This window comes from Panthera tigris, chromosome C2 (genome assembly GCF_018350195.1).
Source record: "Panthera tigris isolate Pti1 chromosome C2, P.tigris_Pti1_mat1.1, whole genome shotgun sequence".
Lineage (NCBI taxonomy): Eukaryota > Metazoa > Chordata > Mammalia > Carnivora > Felidae > Panthera > Panthera tigris.
Genome location: NC_056668.1, coordinates 149,289,281 through 149,306,754, shown reverse-complemented (window position 1 = coordinate 149,306,754; position 17,474 = coordinate 149,289,281). Strand labels below are relative to the sequence as shown.

General features: G+C 46.3%; 1 protein-coding gene and 1 long non-coding RNA gene across 2 annotated transcripts; one reads left to right on the top strand and one right to left on the bottom strand.

Moving 5' to 3' along the window:
• Window positions 1–3,599: 3,599 nt before the first annotated feature.
• LOC122230567 lies at window positions 3,600–5,357 on the bottom strand. Its single transcript, XR_006207554.1, has 2 exons — window positions 4,915–5,357; window positions 3,600–3,992 (listed from the first exon to the last, which is right to left on the bottom strand). It is a non-coding gene; the product is annotated as an uncharacterized LOC122230567 (long non-coding RNA).
• An 84-nt stretch (window positions 5,358–5,441) lies between these two features.
• On the top strand, window positions 5,442–16,418 carry ZNF620 (zinc finger protein 620). The gene is made up of 4 exons (XM_007081008.3): window positions 5,442–5,751; window positions 11,629–11,782; window positions 12,263–12,376; window positions 14,547–16,418. The coding sequence occupies exons 1-4, from the start codon at window positions 5,728–5,730 to the stop codon at window positions 15,551–15,553; spliced, it is 1,299 nt and encodes a 432-aa protein (XP_007081070.2). The 5' UTR covers window positions 5,442–5,727; the 3' UTR covers window positions 15,554–16,418.
• Window positions 16,419–17,474: the final 1,056 nt, after the last annotated feature.

The following is a 17,474-nucleotide window of genomic DNA, read 5'->3' as shown; positions in this document are numbered from 1 at the left end:
ATTCTCTTTTTGGGTTTCTATGTAGCCTGTTAATGACCTTCACAGGGGGATTCAGGAGGCTTTTCTTCCATTTGTTTATAATGGGTATGCAATAGGTAGAATTCAAGAGAAAAATCAGAATTCAAGCTTAGTGCATCCAGATGTAGTTTGAGTCAATCCCAGATCATCTCTAAGAAAAACCATTAAACTGTAGGAAAAAAGACAATGATTTTGATTTCTGGAAATTATATTTATTAGCTGTGTTTTCCTGTAGTGATTAGGAAGAAAACTTTTTTTTTAAGTTTATTTATTTATTTCTTTTGAGAGAGAGAGAGAGAGAGAGAGAGAGAGAGAGAGAGCACAAGCAGGGGAGGCTCAGAGAGAGGAGAGACAGAATCCCAAGCAGGCTCTACACCGTCAGTGCAGAGCCCCATGCAGGGCTCAAACTCAAACTGTGAGGTTGTGACCTGAGCTGAGACCAAGAGTTGGTGGTCACTTGACTGTGCCACCCAGGTGCCCCAGGAAGAAAACTTCTAAGTAGAGAGGATCTTTGCTGCAGCAAGTAGGGGTCCAGGGAAGCTAGGGACGCACCATGTTTTTTCAGTCTGTAGGAGAGAGGAACCCCTGAAGAACCATTGTGTTGTAGCCATTTAGAGCAGGAGAGAAAAATATGGGATCTCTGTTTGGTGGACAGGAATTTGCCCTGCTCATGGCCCATCATATGGGGACAGGAATACTGGGAAGGCTGAGACTCTGTGCCTTGAATTGTTTGTACTAGTCCTTCGTGGGCCGATGGTTTATTTATAAAGAACTTGATTGTGGGAGTAAATTTCAGAAACCTATTCTGCAGTGAGTTAGTGGTTCTTTATCAATGACAAGATGAAATAGAATAAGAGCCCATCTAGAATAATGTGTTAGATATTATACGGGAAAGATAACATCTTTGATGGAGAGGAAAACTGTACAGAAAAACTGTACAGATAAGAAAAAGAATGTAAATGATTGCCTCTTCAGCACTTGACCAAAAACGATTTTTTTCAGGTACTCAAGGACTAATGGAATTAATTTTGGAAATAGGATTTAAGCTTATAGTCAGAACAGGAACATTGGGTAAATGGTAGCAAAATGAAAGAAGATAAGCTAACTGAGCAGGAAGAAAAGGAATTTCCTTAGAAGAAAGTTCAAGTCCATAAAAGCCAGGCCAGGCAGATATAAAAGGGAGCAGGGAATTCATACATATATATAAAATGTGTGTATATAAAATGTGTGTATATATATATGTATAATGTATGTAATGTATAATATATATGTATATAAACTGGCCCTGAAGATGTGACTAAACATCATTATTGGAGCATGTGCTCAGCGACAGAAGGAAGAATGAGGAGGACATAGTGTCCAGAAAAGCATGGGTCCACTGTGGGGAAATTGTGAAGACTCACTATGACAGTTGTGCAGCAGGACTGGAAACTTGTGTCCTCATACTGTTAGAGTGGGCAGTTAGTTAGGTTCTAACAGGATACTTGGAGGCCAGCCCTGAGGAAGTCATGGCCAGCTATTGGGAAGGTCAGAGACCTGTCCTGGCACCACTCCACCACAAACCAGATCAAACCAGACAGACCCAAGATGGCAGATGCCATGACAGGAAACTCCTGATCAAATTAGAAGAAAAAGCTCTAAACACTGCTTCCTTCCCCAGGTAATGAATATTACACCTGTAGTTAACAACTGTCAATCAAAGATAGAAACTGAATCCCCTAGGCATGCAACTCTCCCTCTCTCTCTTTCTCTCGCCCACTCTCATATCTTGAGTGTACTTTTCGCTTTAATAAACTTTTCCACTTGTGTCACTTGTCTACTGTGCTGTGTGTCTGTCTTTGAATTCATTCTCATGACAAGACCAAGAACCGTCAGCAACTCTTTCGGGTCTGGCTGGGTCAAGGCCCCAGGGCCTGGGGTCTCCCCAGTTCACCAGGCAACAATACCAAGGAGGGTGTGTGGAAAACCTAGGCTATCATAAAGTCAAGCAGTGAAAATAGAAAAGCAACTAGGAATTTTGAAAAAGTTGTGCAATATAAGAAATATAATCTTTGTATACCATTTGGCTCTGCAGCGAGCACTGTTTACATGGCATAGGGAAAAGGTCTTTCTGAGTTGCTGGAATGAGATAGAGATATTGTTGGGTGACATCTGGGCACTGCAATCATTATTGCCACCTGACAGATTCTGGCTGTGTTGCAGGGACCAAAAGGGCCCAGAATGTGTAAACATTCCTTGACATAGAAGTGCACACATTTGTGTGTAAATTCTGATTAGCTTACCTTGAGTATAAAAGCATGGCTCACAAAAGATGAGTTCCTCCAACACAGAAGGACCCACTTGAGGATCCTCTATGTGTAACTTGAGCTGCATCTGTCTGATACACTGGGTATATGCCAAGTTCACCTGGTATACCAGGACCCCGTAAGGCTCTGCTGAGCTGTGCTGCACCTTCTGCTTTCTGTGGTTACCTTATTTCCAATAGGATTTTGTAAAACTTCGCTAGTTAAATCTTCCCTAACCATATGTAAATGTTGCATGAAGTTTTCTCAGGGCATTTGTCATTTGCTAGCTTATAACAGTGATAATTTGACATTGTTTCCATCAGTTTCAGATTTCTTTTGTCTTTACTTTTTTTGGTATAAATGTTCAGATAAATGTTCAGATTAAATATTCTACATACGCTTTGTAAAATCTTTTTTAAAATATTTTTTTATGTTTATTTATTTTTGAAAGAAAGAGGGAGGACTGGTCCACAAGTAAGGGAGGGGCAGAGGGAGAAAGACACACACACACACACACACACACACACACACACACACAGAATGTGAAGCAGGCTCCAGAGAGCCCAACACAGGGCTCGATCTCACGAACTGTGAGATCATGACCGGAGCCTAAGTCAGACACTTAACCGACTGAGCCACCCACGTGCTCCTTGTAAAGTCTTAAGTGTGTTGTATGTAACGCTTTCCTAAGAAAATGCTAAATGAAGATGTTCACACAGCCATTTTGCAGAGTTATTAATGAAAAAAATGACTTTTTGTGTTACATCAAATGTTGAAATAATTGTGTTTATCTCAATAAAATTTGTGTTCTGGCATAATTTATAATAGAGCTTAGAAATGTATAAAATCTTTCCTGTGGAGATTAATAGCGTGATAGTTTAATTGACTTACAATAAGTGCCTTAAGTCTTTTTGTTTTTAAACACATTGCCCTCATAGGGAAGATGCTCTTGTGTTTTTTTTTTTTTAAGTTTATTTTTATTTATTTTGAGAGAGAGAGAGAGAGCAAGCAGGGGAGGGGCAGAAAGGGAGACCGAATTCCCAAGCAGCCTCCGTGCTGTCAGCGCAGAGCCTGATGCAGCGCTCGAACTCATGAACCGTGGGGTCATGACCTGAGCCGAATGCTTAACCGACATCAAGCCAGATGTTAACTGACAGAGCCACCCAGCTGTCCCTGCTCTTGTTTAAAAGTCCATAATGCAGCCTGGCTGGGTCCAAGGACCCAGCAGGGGTCCCACGGGACCAGCCAAGAGGGTCCTTGGCTTCACCCAGAATGGAAATCAAATGTGAGCCAAGAGAAATGAGAGCAGAGTTTATTGAGGACCACAGAGAGAGAGAGAGTATAGATACATACAGAGTGTCTGGGTGACTCCAAAAGGAAAGGGAAGGAAAATGAGTCTTGGCTTTGCTTGGAGCCTGGGGTTTTTATCGAAGACAGTTGTCTCCTATACCTGTCTTCTTAGTAATCCAGGAACAAAGACGAGTATTTAAGTGTCCTCCCTAATTCACTTACGCCCTGCAGCCAGGGGTCTTGATGAGTCATTGGTCCTGGAAGACTTTCACATGACTCCACTTGGTTCTTAGATGTTATCTGTTGTGTTGGAAGACGCCAGAGAAATTAAATCCTTGACCTTTACAAGGAGGACGTACATTGTTCTATAACGCCTGCCATAAGGGAGGGATGTAGGTTCTAACAAGAATAGAAGCAGGAAAAGGAGTGAAAAAGCAGCTTTCACGGGGTCTCTTTAGTTTCCCTGTCTCAGCCTGATCCCAGATCCTTTCCCTGATTCCATGTAGCCATGTGATTCTCCTTCCCCCGACCCAGGCAGAAATCTGGAAGTGAGTTTTCTCAAACTGGTGAACCATAGATGTCCTTCTTTCAGGGACACCATGCAAAGCTGAAGGGGCAGGAATGATCCACCCAGTTCTAGAAAACGGGGATTGTCAAAGGATGCATACTGAATCTCTAGGCTCCTCTCCTTGCTCGGCTTCCAGAATGCTCAAATCATTCCTTCTAATCTTGGAAAACAGGGAGTGTAGCCAAGGCTGAAGATCACCTGGCTCCTGGGGTCCCAAACAGACCAGCTTCGGCCACTCACCCACTGACAAAACCCACGGACAGCCTCCAAGAAGAGCTTCTCGAGATAGGGTGGAGACATTTGCTTGGATTGCAAATATGTAATGAAGACCAATCACGGAGGCTCTCCCATTGGCAGGTCTATCTGTGCAGTGGGGTACCCTGACAAGTCTTTGAAGACTGGCAGGGGACGAGCTATATAAAACATTTAACTTAATATGAGGGACACAGTATTCACAGGGAAGGCTGCTGAGCCATCAACTGAAATCTGTTTCCAGGCGGGGCCTGGAACATACATCCAGGGATAGGGTGGGAAAGGGGTCTAAGGCTAAATGTTAATAGGTTTTTCCCTAAACGGTGCCACATATTGGCAGTCCCAGCAGCACTTGTATCTTCAAAAGCAAAAACACAATTAGAAAACCAAACAACTCACAAGCACTTACGGTGTGCCAGGAACTACTATACTTTGCCAACCCACTAACTCACTTAATTATTAAACCTCAAAAGCCCTTTGAAGTCGGTATCACTGTTATACCCATTTCGCAGATAAGGAAACAGGTAAAGCAATTTGTTGCTCCTCCCACAGCTAAGAAGTGGTACAGCCAGGTTCGTGGACCTAGGTAGTCAGTGCTCTCAACCAACACCCAGTTGGCTGTTGAGTGATGGGTCGCACTCTTCCCCCCACTGCAGCGCAGCCACAGAACCCAGGCAGGCTTTGGCACAGGTGGAGCAATGGTCCCTTCAATAGCTGGAAGGGCTGCCAGAAGCGGCAAACGCCAAGGAACCCTGGGTGATTGTCCGTCTGTGGCCTGTGCAACTGGTCTGTGGCCCGAGCTGGCTAGACGACATCTTCCGGAGGAGCTGCCGCGAGGGGGCGCTGCAGGACCCGAGCCTGGAGCCGGTAACTCTGGCTCGACGTTTCCCGGAGTAGAGACCGTGGCGGTTGCCGCCGGGCTGGGGAACCACGGAGACCGGGAAGTTTGCAGCTTCCTAGAGAGGAGGGGAAACGGCCCTACGCGCTTCCGGCGGCGCGGGTCCTAAGCTTTCCCGGGAGCGCTGGCCGACCGCCTTCTCGCGCGTTCCCTGCGTCCGGGGCGCGCGGCGTCAGCGGTCGCCTGGGCTCCGCGTCCCGGGAACGGGCTAACGGGGTCGCATCCCCGCGGAGTTCTTCAATGCTCGGTTCTCCGATCCCTGTGCCTCTGTGGTGAGGGGGGTTCCGGGACGCAGGGAGCCCCCGGCGGACAGACGGCGTTTGCGGGGTGCCCGGCAGCAGCTGTCCTGCCCGTCCTTGATTTTCTCTTCTGTCTCACCCCGAACCCCGAGGGCGCGTGAAACGGGGACCCCAGCCATGCTCCAGATCACGTGGCACCAGGTGAGCGAGCCTCCTCTCCGCCTCTGTCGCTCCCCCCTCTCCCCTCCCGTAACCGGCCCTCCCACCCTCTGACGTCAAGAGAGCAGCTGTCAGCCTGCATCCGGAGCCTGAGTTGTGCAGGTGTTCCGGGACTGGGGTCCTTGGACCCAGCGTTGGTAGAAACGGGACGGGACCCAAAATGTAAAGTCCCAAGAAAGGCTTTATTGGGGCTTATGCTCGAGCGCAGAAGAGCAGCACAAAGGGAAGAATCCTCAGGCTGACTCTCCGAGGAGAGGTCTGGGAGAGTTTTTTAAAGGTACTTCGGTGGGAAGAGGGGGCTGTCTACGCATGTAGAGGCAGGGATTTATTAGCACCTGCGCACTTCAAGGTCATGTTTCTTCCTGCATCGCGTGCGTAATGATCGTGTTGAATCTGGGCCCCTGGGCATGATTTTTAGTATTATAATGAGGGGAAAATCGTGGAAGTTCGGCACTGGGGGGGAGGGGGTGGGGGGGGGTGGCTCTCGGAGCGCACTGGTTTGGACCTGGCTGGGTTTGCTCCTTAGCTGGTGCTTTGCTCTGCGAGCAAAGTAAAAATAGCCAGTAGGGAGTTCTGCAAGAAAAGCGCTGACAGCCGGCAGCCGGCAGGCGGCGGGGAGTTTCACAGGTGCACAGGGGGCTTGTTCCCAAGGTTCCTTACTGTTTCGCACGCTTGTATCTTTCATTTGCATCTGTCGCCATCGGGTGTGTTTGGACAGGGGAGGATGAGTTGAGAGGGACAGACAGATGAGAAGGCCCAAACGAAGACATGATCAGGATGGAAAAACAAGTGTAGGGGATTGATTGGGATAGGTTTGGCAATCGAGGCTGAAAAGTAGAAATTCATTAAACGGGAAATTTACATCATTGCATACAGTGAGGACCCTTTTCACCTCTGTCCACAAATTGAAGTCCTTCCATGGATAAAGTAATTCTAGTATTGTCATTACTTTTTGGTAGATTCCGCTGGATGTTTACATAGACATGCCATCTACAAATGAAGATAATTGCCTTTCCTTTTTTCCTGTCTGGATACCTTTTATTCCTTTTTCTTGCCTAACTGCACTAGCTAGAACCTCCATTTCAATGTTGAGTAGAGGTGGTGAGAGCAGGCATCTTTGTCTTATTCTTGACCTTAGGGTGAAAGCATTCAGTATTTCACTATTAAGAATGATCCTCACCATAGGGTTTGTTTTGTTTTGTTTTCTGTAAATGCCCTTTATCAGATTGAGAAAGTTCTCTTCTATGCCTAGCTTGCTGCAGGAATGCATGTTGAATTTTGACACATGCTTTTCCTATGTTGGTTTAGAGGATTATATGATTTTTCTGTTTTAGTTTCTTAATGTGGCAAATTACATTGATTTTTTTTTTTTTCATATATTCAACCAACCTTGCACTCCTTGGATAAAAACTACTTGGTCTTGATGTATGATTCTTTGACTATATTTTGGATTCTATTTTGTTAAATTTTTGTGTAGAATTTTTGCATCTATGTTTGTAAGAGGTATTGATCTCCAGTTTTCTTGTAATGTCCTTGTCCCATAGAATGGGAAGTATTCCATCCTTGTCAATATTTTGGAAGAATTTGCAGAGAACTGATTACATTTCTTCCTTAGGTGTTTGGTAACCAGTGAAATCATCTATATGTGGAGTTTTCTTTCTGATAAGTTTTAAAATTCAGTTTCAGGGGGCGCCTGGGTGGCTCCTTCGGTTGAGCATCCGACTTCGGCTCAGGGAATGATCTCACAGCTTGTGAGTTCAAGCCCCGCGTCAGGCTCTGTGCTGACAGCTCGGAGCCTGGAGCCTGCTTTGGATTCTGTGTCTCCCTCTCTTTCTGCCCCTAACCTGCTCGCATTCTGTCTCTGTCTCTCTTAAAAATAAATAACATGTTACAAAAAAATTTAAAATACAGTTTCAGTTCCTTTGTAGGTATAGGGCTATTCTGTTTCTCCTTGAATGAGTGTTGGTAATTTGTGTCTTTCAAGGAATTTGTCCGTTTTACGTTGTGGACATTAATGGCATAAAGTTGTTCATAATAATTACTATCCTTTTATTATCTGTAGTGGTCACCTTTTTTATAACTAATATTGCTAATTTATTTCTTCTCTTTTTTTTCTGATTCATCTAACCAGAGATTTAGAAGTTGCATTGATCTTCACAAAGAACTACTTTTGGTTTTGCTGATTTTCTCTATTTTTCTGTTTTATGTCACTGATTTCCACTTGGATCTTTATTTTGTTTGTTCTGCTAAGTTTGTGTTAAATTTGTTTTTTCTCTCGATTCTAAAGGTGAAGGTCACCTTTCTCTAGATTCTAAAGGTCCCTGGCTCAAGACCTTTTTTTCTTTTTAAATTTTGTAACACAGGCATTTAATACTATAAATTTCTTCCTAAGTACTGTGTTAGCACCATCCTTCATTTCGGTACATTGTGTTTTCATTTTCATTCAGCTCAGAATACTTTCTGAGTTCTTTTGTTTTATTCTTCGATCTATGTGTTATTTAGACGTGTGTTATGTAGTTCATAAATATTTGGCAATTTTCCTTGCGTCTCTGTTATTTCTAGTTTATTTATTTATTTCTTTAAAAAATTTTCAATGTTTATTTATTTTTGAGAGAGAGACAGAGGTGAGCAGGGGAGGGGCAGAGAGAGAGGGACACACAGGATCCAGAGCAGGCTCCAGGGTCTGAGCTGTCAGCACAGAGCCTAGGACGGGCTTGAACTCACAGACTGAACTGTGAGATCATGACCCGAGCTGAAGTTGGACGCTCAACTGACTGAGGCACCCAGGCGCCCCTCTGTTATTTCTAATTTAATTCTGTTGTGGTTAGTGAACACTCTTTGTATGACTTGATCCTTTTGATTTCTTCTTTATAGCCCAGAGTATGGTCTACCTTGCAAAAGGTTCCTTGGACACCTGGAAAGAATGTGTATTCTGCTGTTGTGGATGGGGCGTTCTGTAAATGTCCATTAAGTCAAGTTGGATAATAGTATTGTTCATGTTTTCTATATCCTCGTTGAGAGGGGTTATTGAAATTTCCAGTTACAATTATGGATTTGTCTGTTTCTCTTGCAGTGTCATCAGTTTTTTGCTTCATGTATTTCGATGCTCTGTTGCTAACTGTATAAACATGTAGGATTGTGGGGGTTTTTGTTTATGTTTTTGTTTTTTAAATTTTATTTATTTAGGTAGTCTCTATAGCCAACCTGGGGCTTGAAGTCCCAACCCCGAGATCAAGAGTCGCATGCTCTCGGGACTGAGCGAGCCAGGAGCCCCGGCATGTAGGATTGTTAGATGCCCTGATTCCTTTATGATTATGAACCATATCTTTATCTCTTAATATTCTTTGCTCTGAAATCTACATTACCTTAAATTAATATAGCCACTTCCGCTTTTTTTGGCTAGTGTATTTTTTCCCATCTTTTTGCTTTTAACTTATTCCTGTCTTTATATGTAATATGCATTTCTTAAAGTCAGCGTATAGTAGGCTGACTTTATAATGTTTGGCTGTTGGGATGTTTAGATTATTTATGATGTGGTTGGGTTTGAGTCTGTCATCTTCATATTTGTGTTCTAATTGTCCCATCTGTTCTTTGTTCCCTTTACTCCTCTTTTCCCACCTTCTTTTTTTTTTTTATTTTTTATTTTTTTTACTTTTATTTATTTTTTGAGAGACACAGAGAGACAGAGCACGAGTGGGGGAGGGGCAGAGAGAGAACGAGAGACAGAATCTGAAGCAGGTTCCAGGCTCCGAGCTGTCAGCACAGAGCCCGATGCAGGGCTTGAACCCACAAACTGTGAGACCATGACCTGAGCTGAAGTTGGACGCTCAACTGACCGAACCACCCAGGTGCCCTTACTTCCCCAAAATATTCTTTAAAAAAAAATTTTTTTTTAAGATTTTATTTTTAAGTAATCTCTACACCCAATGTGGCACTCGAACTTACAACCCTGAGATCAAGAGTCACATGCTCGGCTGACTGAGCCTGACAGGTGCTCCCCCCAAAAATACCCTTGAGTGTTTTCTGGAATAAAGTTCAATTACTTAGGAATACATTTGATCCTTTTTGGTCTTGATTTTTATGATTTGGTAGTAGGATCTGGAGCAGTGCATGGCCTAGAAATAATTATTCGCCACGACTGAGGCAAGAGTTTCCTGAGAGCTCTATTCAATAGCCCATGAATTATGGATTTTTTCCAGTGGAAATAGGTACTTTTACTGGCCCTGTGTGAACACCAGGCTTTGTGCCCTTCAGTCTTTTCAGATGAAAAGGGCCCTGGTCATTGTTCTGTTGAATACTCTGGGGAACCCCTGCCCATAACCCCACTGGGTTTGCTTCTCTGTGCAGCTCTCTCCGTGGTGTCCTGTCCTCTAAACTCCCACAGTCTTGGTCTCCTCAGAATCTACCAGGGAAGCTGCTGGGCTTTGCCTCGTTTCCCCTCCCTGTGATGCAGCCTGGAAACCCTTCCGAGACAAGCTTGAGGAATCTTAGGGCTCACCTCTTTATCTCCCATCTCTTGGGGAATGTTGTCCTTCATTGCCATCAGATGTCAGTAACCTGGGAACCTGTTTGACATAATTTGTCTTGTCTCGGTTTAGGCAGGATGAACCCGATCCCTTTGACTCCATCTGGACAGGAAGCAGAAGTTTTCACTCAGCATTTTTAAAAACATTTTCCCATTTGGGGCGCCCGGCTGGCTCAGTCGGTAGAGCGTGTGACTTGATCTTGGGGTTGTCAGTTCAAGCCCCACGCTGGGTGTAGGGATTACTTAAAAAATATATATATTTAAAAAATAAACAAAGACTTAAAACAAAACAAAAGAAAACGTTTCCCTGTTTGTTTTCGCCGAGTAGTCTGTTGCCATCTCGACTCCCCAGTCCTCTTGTGTGTGTTGTTTTTCCTGCTCTGGAAGCCTTTAGTTTTGTTTTGTTTTGTTTTGTTTTGTTTTTAATGTCTATTTATTTTGAGAGAGAGAGAGAGAGAGGTACAGAGCGAGCAGGGGAGGGGCAGAGAGAGAGGGAGACAGAATCCCAGGCAGGTTTTGCACTGTCCGCATGGAGCCCAGTGCGGGGCTCAAACTCATGAACCTCGAGATCAGGACCTGAGCTGAAATTGTAAGTGGGACGCTTAACCGACTGAACCGCCCAGGCACCTCTAGGTTGGTTTGTTTTGTTTTGTTTTGTTTTGTTTTGTTTTGTTTTGTTTTGTTTTGCTTTAATGGTCTCATTTTTCCGCGACTGCTCAGTGATAGGCCTCTGTGTAGGTGTTTTTCATTTACTGCCTTAAGTACTCTGTGGCTCCTCACTCCTCCCTGGTGTTTTTAAATGGATAGAATATTTTATCAAGTTTTAAAAAGCAGAGCCCACTTTAAAAATCCTGAGCTCATCTCTGGTTTTGTTTGCTTCCCCCTCTGCCGGCGGTTAAGGTTCAGCTTTCTCTGCTCCTCTAATATAGTTGCTATTCATCCTTGTGAAATTCTGTTCATGCGCCTAGTCTGTCTGACTCTTCTCCTGCTGGGCCGTCACTTTAGTGAGATTCGGGAGGGAGTGAAGTGCTATGGGCTGTGTTTATACCGCTGTCCCCTGTGCACGGACACGCAAAACCCCTGGAAGGGAGCCACAGGGGCCGACAGGCACGTAGACCCTGGCCCGGCAGAGTCAGCACAGAGGTGAGCAGGTGAAGGAAGGGCTGTTGGTGGGGAGGACTGCAGGGAGTCCTGGGCTGGCCTGTGGCTGAGGGCAGTGCTGGCCGCCGGCTGCCCCCCGCGGGGGGGAGGGGGCCCCCGAGAGCTGTCCTTGGCAATGCCACCTACCCCGTGGGTCTCTGCCCCGATACTTAGGCTCCTCGGCCCTCACACAGGGCTTCAGCAGGAACCTGCTGTCTCAGGAGCCAGTGACCTTTGAGGACGTGGCCGTGTACTTCACGCAGAATGAATGGGTCATCCTGGACCCTTCACAGAGGGCTCTGTACCGGGAGGTGATGCTGGAGAATTATGCAAATGTGGCTTCCCTGGGTAAGGCATCTCTTCTCCTTGCTGTTTTCGCCCTCTGCCCTTTGTACGTCTGCTTTCTTTCCTCCTTAGACATCACGGCCTCTCTGACCCTCACGGGCAGTTGCTACGAAGGCTGAGCTTTCCCGGAGGCTTGTGGGCGAGGAGAGTTTCGGATTCTCAGGTTTTGGAATCCACTGTCCCTCTGACCCTGGGAAGGGGCTCTGTCCCATGCATGGAGGGAAGGGAGAGCTCAGCAGGGCCCCTGGGCCTCCGTCTTCCAAGTTCTCTGACGAGGATCTGGGACTCCTTCATGTGAGTGGGGGGTTATTCCAGGACTCTGCCCCCCTTTGTGGGAATTTTCTGTCCTCTAAGATGGTGTAGACTGACTTCTCTTCGTTTCCCTCCCTGGCTCGGTGAACGAAGAAAGGTAAAGACAGCCGGGAGGGGATGCTGCTCTCTGATTCCCTTCACCTTTTTTTCCTGTTTCTTTCTCCTGGGCAGCTTTTCTATTCACCAGACCTGTTCTGGTCTCCCAGCTAGAGCGAGGGGAACTGCCATGGGGCCCGGAACCCTGGGAACCTGCGGGCAGGGAAGTCCTTGGAGGCATCTGTCCAGGTGAGCCTGAGAACCTACCAGCTGCCCATTTTGCTTAGGCTGCTTGCTTATTTTCCCATTTCAGTGTGTGCAGAGTGTTTCTTCTCTTGCGCGACTGTTTTCTTTCCTCTGGAATCATTACATGGGATTCTGTGTTCGTAGTGGTAGCCGCCCCCCGCCAGACGAGGAAGGGCCAGTCTCTTCCAAGGAAGGTATGGCTGCAGGATGCCTTTGCGTGTTTGTCTTTGCCTCTCCGCCTCACCGCCTGCCAAGGGATAGCATCTGGCTCAGCAGCTGTTGAACCATGACAGCCCTTTGGGGTCCTGTCTGGTGGAAACAGTTAACTTTTCCACCAGTTTGTTTTTGCGGAGATGAGAATGTCAACCACCTTGGAGGGAAAATAGGCTTCTGGGGCCTATCTGGCCATCTGCAGCTTCAGAATATATTATTTCTATGGGAAAAGTTTTTTTTAATGTTTATTTATTTTTGCGAGAGAGGAGAGAGAGAGAGAGAGAGAGAGAGAGCGAGAGCGAGCAAGCGCGAGCCAGCAGGGGAGGGGCGGAAGAGAGGGAGATAGAATCCCAAGCAGGCTTTGCACTGTCAGCACAGAGCCCAGTGTGGGGCTTGAAGCCACGAACCGCGAGATCATGACCTGAGCCGAAACCAAGAGGTAGGCGCTCAACGGACTGAGCCACCCAGGCGCCCCACATGTTTTTAAAGTAAACTCCGCACCCAGCTTGGGGCTCAAACTCGCGACCCCGAGAGCAACGGTTGCGTGCTCCGCCGACTGAGCCAACCAGGCACTCCTCTGTGGAAAATGAAATTACGGGTTCCCAAACACCGAAGTAAGTAAAAAGAAAAAATAAAATTGTATCATTGAAAAAGTTATTGGAAGATAAAGAAAAATTCGTTTTCCTAATGGGAATTTTCACACCCACGCGGACATCAGCACGACACTCCCCCCCGTTTCCCTTGCGTCAGCGGCCACCCGAAGTACGTCACCTTCCCTGCACTTAGAAAGACTTTTATTTTAATAGCTGAACTCTCGAAGCAAAACTTGTTACAGAAGAACGGTGGACGACTTCCTCCTTTCGAAAGGTGTTGACCCAGGAGTTAAAAGTAACAACACACCCTGTATTTTTGCCTCTGATACTCCGTTTCACCCCTTCTCCGCCTATTGACATTGGGGGGCTCTTCAGACTTCACAGGGAGCGACCATTAATAATGCCCAGCTCCCCAGCTGCCCTCAGCCTTGTGTTAAGGTTGTGCCCTTTGGGTGTGATCCCAGGACTTCAGGCTCTCTGGGTAAACAGTGTTTTCTAAACTGTTGGCTTCTTGACGCGTGAGTTTGCCCTGGCCCAGTGCTGAAGGCCATGTTAGCCTGCAGAAGGCCTTAGCGGCAGAGGGAAAGTAGCCTTTGGTTTTCTCCGTCTGGTTGGTTTTAGGATTTCACGTTCCTACTGTCGTATTAAACCCTACATACAGCCCGTGCAGCATTTTAGGGAGAGCACAAGAGTCATCACTGGGTCCTGTCCATCCTTAGAAGGGTTCTTCACATGCGCAGCACTCGACCGTTCTAGAGGCAAGGCTCCACCTCTCCCGTCCTCCCAGCTGCCGTGGGGTTAGCCGGACCCGGTCCCCTCAGTCGCACCGTGGGAGCCTGCTGCCTTGCTAGAGCCAACCTGGTGACAGAGACCACTCTCTTCTCAAAGATTAGGACATGGACAGTGTTGTAAAAGATGAGCAGCCTTTCAGGAATTTCAGTTGTGGGACCCTTTGCAGTTTGAGGTGCTTGGCCTGTCCTTTCTTTGATCTGGTGGATTTCCTCTGACCTCGGGGTCTCTAGTCATCCCTTCTCTGTGTCTGCCCTCTGACCTAACCTGTTCACTTGGGAGAACACCATTGGTCTTCCTGCCCCGCTGGGTCACAGTCTTTGCTGTTCTCTAGTCTTTGTGCTCTTTATGGGAGTGCCTCCCGGCCTTGCTTGCCTCCACCCGTGGAGTCTTCGTTTCACCTGTGGCGCTCTGCTGTGTGCTGATGTTCGGTAGCCATTTTGTGTGCATGTTAGAAAATGGCCACACAGGGTAGATTAGAACCACTTGGCCCCGTTTTCCCCTTCGGCACATGTAGTTTCTTTTTGCGATATCAGAGGCTGACACTTGTGTGTTTTTGTTTTTGTTTTGTGATACAGAGCTCTGTAGCTCTGAGACCAGAGCTGAGAAGGAAGAGTCGAGCCCAAAGGAACGCATTCCTGAAGAAACGGAGTCCCACAGACTGACGTTAGGAGGGCTACCAGGGAACGTTCCCCAGCACCTGGACTTGGGGAGCAGCCTAGAGCAGCAGCCTGGTCACTGCATAGCCAAGAAGACAAAGTCCAAGAGGAGAGCTTTCACAGATGGGCCAACCAGCTGTCGCGAGGCCTACGCCGTGGAGAGTGGGGAGAAGTGTGAGAAGTCTGGGGAAGACGTTAGTGTCAGCACACGAGTCTCCACAGATCAGACTGTTCCCGGTGGTCAGGTATCATACGAATGTAGAAGATGTGGCAGGTATTTCAGTCGAGTGGCGGATTTTCAGGGATGTCATGCTGACGAAAGGTCTTTTAAATGCAAGGAATGTGGAAAAGCCTTCAGATATAACTCATTACTTGTTCGGCATCAGGTAATTCACACTGGAAAGAAACCATTTAAATGTAAAGAATGTGGGAAAGGCTTAAGTTCGGACACGGCCTTGATTCAGCATCAGAGAATCCACACTGGAGAAAAGCCCTATGAATGTAAGGAGTGCGGCAAGGCCTTCATCAGCAGCTCCGTCTTCCTCCAGCACCAGAGGTTCCACACGGGGGAGAAGCTCTATGAATGTCACGAATGTTGGAAGACTTTCAGTTGTAGCTCGAGCTTTATCGTCCACCAGCGAGTGCACACCGGGGAGAGACACTACGAATGTAAAGAGTGTGGGAAACGATTGAGTTCCCCCACAGCCTTGACTCAGCATCAGCGCATTCACACCGGGGAGAAACCTTTCGAATGTAAGGAGTGTGGGAAGGCCTTCAGTCAGAAAATCACCCTGGTCCAGCATGAGCGGGTTCACACTGGTGAGAAACCGTACGAGTGCGAGGTGTGTGGGAAAACCTTCAGCTGGTGCGGGCGATTCACCCTGCATCGGAAACTACACACGCAGAAGGTACCCGTGCAAGAGTAGGGCTGTCCGCAGCTGTGGGCGCCGTGCCTCCTTGTTTCTCCCCACTCTCATGCTCTTCGTCAGTACGCTCTTGACAGCGAGAAAAGAAACAAACCGCTAAGTCACGAGTGTACGAGGACGTGTAACTGGCTGGTACCTCGCGGGGTTAGTGGTGTCACTGAGTGTCCCGCGAGATGCATGAGGGAGGTGTGGGAGGACCTCCATCAGAGAACACCACTGTGAATTATCAAGAGTCCAGGCTTAAAGAGGAGACGGCAAAAAGTTTCTAGAGAAAACAAAAGACCGGGAATGTGAATGCATTGGATTTCATAACAGCAGTCTTGAAAGTTAGAGGACCACGGTGTAGGCCTTCAAAATTCAAAGGGAAAATAACTTCCACCCAGAATTCAGTATCCCCAAGTGTGAGTTTGGTATAAGGTATTTCAGACCTTTTAGATTTGGAACGTTTATGTCCCATGCATCCCTTTTCAGGTGTGCGACAGCAAACAAGCGGTCACTCAGAAAAGAAATGGACACCCTGTCAGTGTCTTTATATTAGGAGTCCCCTAAACTCAGAAACAGAGGGCCCTTGTCCCTGTGGAACCATGTGCACGGTGGAGGACATTCCTAGTGGGGTGCACATTTTCAGAGACCTACCTCGGGTGCAGGCCCACCCACACTGCTTACTCGTCAGTTACTTCTCACTACTCAGTTGCAGCCTGTGCCTTTGCAAAAGTTGGGGTGTATGTACCCTTTGAGTCAGATGCAAGGCCCTATTTATCATAAACTCATCTATCTCATTGCTGTTCTGTATCATGGAAAAAGTGACCATTGTTTTGTGTTACGTGTGGGAACAAGGTGAGGTGTCCATGTGTTCTGTTGTAGCGTCCCTCTTTTGCAAGCCCTTGACTTTACCCGATGCGGGAAGCAGAGTAGTGGGTAACGACACCGAGACGGGCCGGCTTTGTTCTGAGTCTTGGTGAAGTTACAGACCCAACTAGTTTCCTTAGTAAAATCTGCTGACAGTCTACCTCAGAGGTTTGTGTCGAGGATTCACTGCATTAATACATGTCGGAGTGCTTAGAACAAGGACTCGAACGTAATGAACAAAAGTGTTATTTATGATCATGATACCATTGCCGAGCTTTGCCGTCCGTGTGCACCAGTGAAGCAGTCACCATAGTCAGGATAATAAACAGCCATAACTCCCCAAACATTGCTGATGCCCCTCTCGTAGCTTCCACGGCAGTTGCTGATCCGCTGTCACTTTGGATGAGTTTTGCTTCTCTAGGATTTTATATAAACAACATATTGTATGTACTCTTACTTTTGGCCTGGTGTCTTTCGCTCAGCATAATTATTTTGAGAGTCACCCATGTTGCATATGCGTTATATCAGTGGTTATTTTCTTTCTTTCTTTCCTTTTTATTTCTTCCTTTCTTTTTCTTTCTTTCTTTCTTCCTTCCTTTCTTTTTTTCTTTCTTTCTCTTTCTTTCTTTCTTTTTTTCTTTCTTTTTCCTTCTTTCTTTCTTTCTTTCTTTCTTTCTTTCTTTCTTTCTCTTTCTCTTTCTTTCTTTCTTTCCTTTTCTGTCTTTTTCTCTCTTTCCCTCTCTCTTTCCCTCTTTATCTCTCCCCCTCTCCCTCCCTCCCCCTTCCTTCCTTCCTTCCTTCCTTCCTTCCTTCCTTCCTTCCTTCCTGGCAGTATTACACTATAGATATACAAAAATTTGTCCATTTATCTCTTGATGACCACTTGGGCTGTTTCCAGTTTTGGGTTATTATAAATAAAGCTGCTATGAACATTTGTGTTTTAAGTCTTTGTAATGACATATGCTTTTATTTCTCTTGGGTAAGTAAGAGTAGTGGAATGCCTGGGTCATAAGGTAAGTATATATTTACATTTTAAGCATCTTCAAAACTGTTGTGCAAAGAAGATGTATCA

Bases quoted from the DNA above. Each gene is read 5' to 3' on its own strand.
- ZNF620 (XM_007081008.3), top strand. From the start codon at position 5,728: ATGCTCCAGATCACGTGGCACCAG. The intron at 5,752-11,628 runs GTGAGCGAGCCT...GCCCTCACACAG, and splicing joins TCCAGATCACGTGGCACCAG to GGCTTCAGCAGGAACCTGCT. The intron at 12,377-14,546 runs GTGAGCCTGAGA...TTTGTGATACAG, and splicing joins CCTTGGAGGCATCTGTCCAG to AGCTCTGTAGCTCTGAGACC.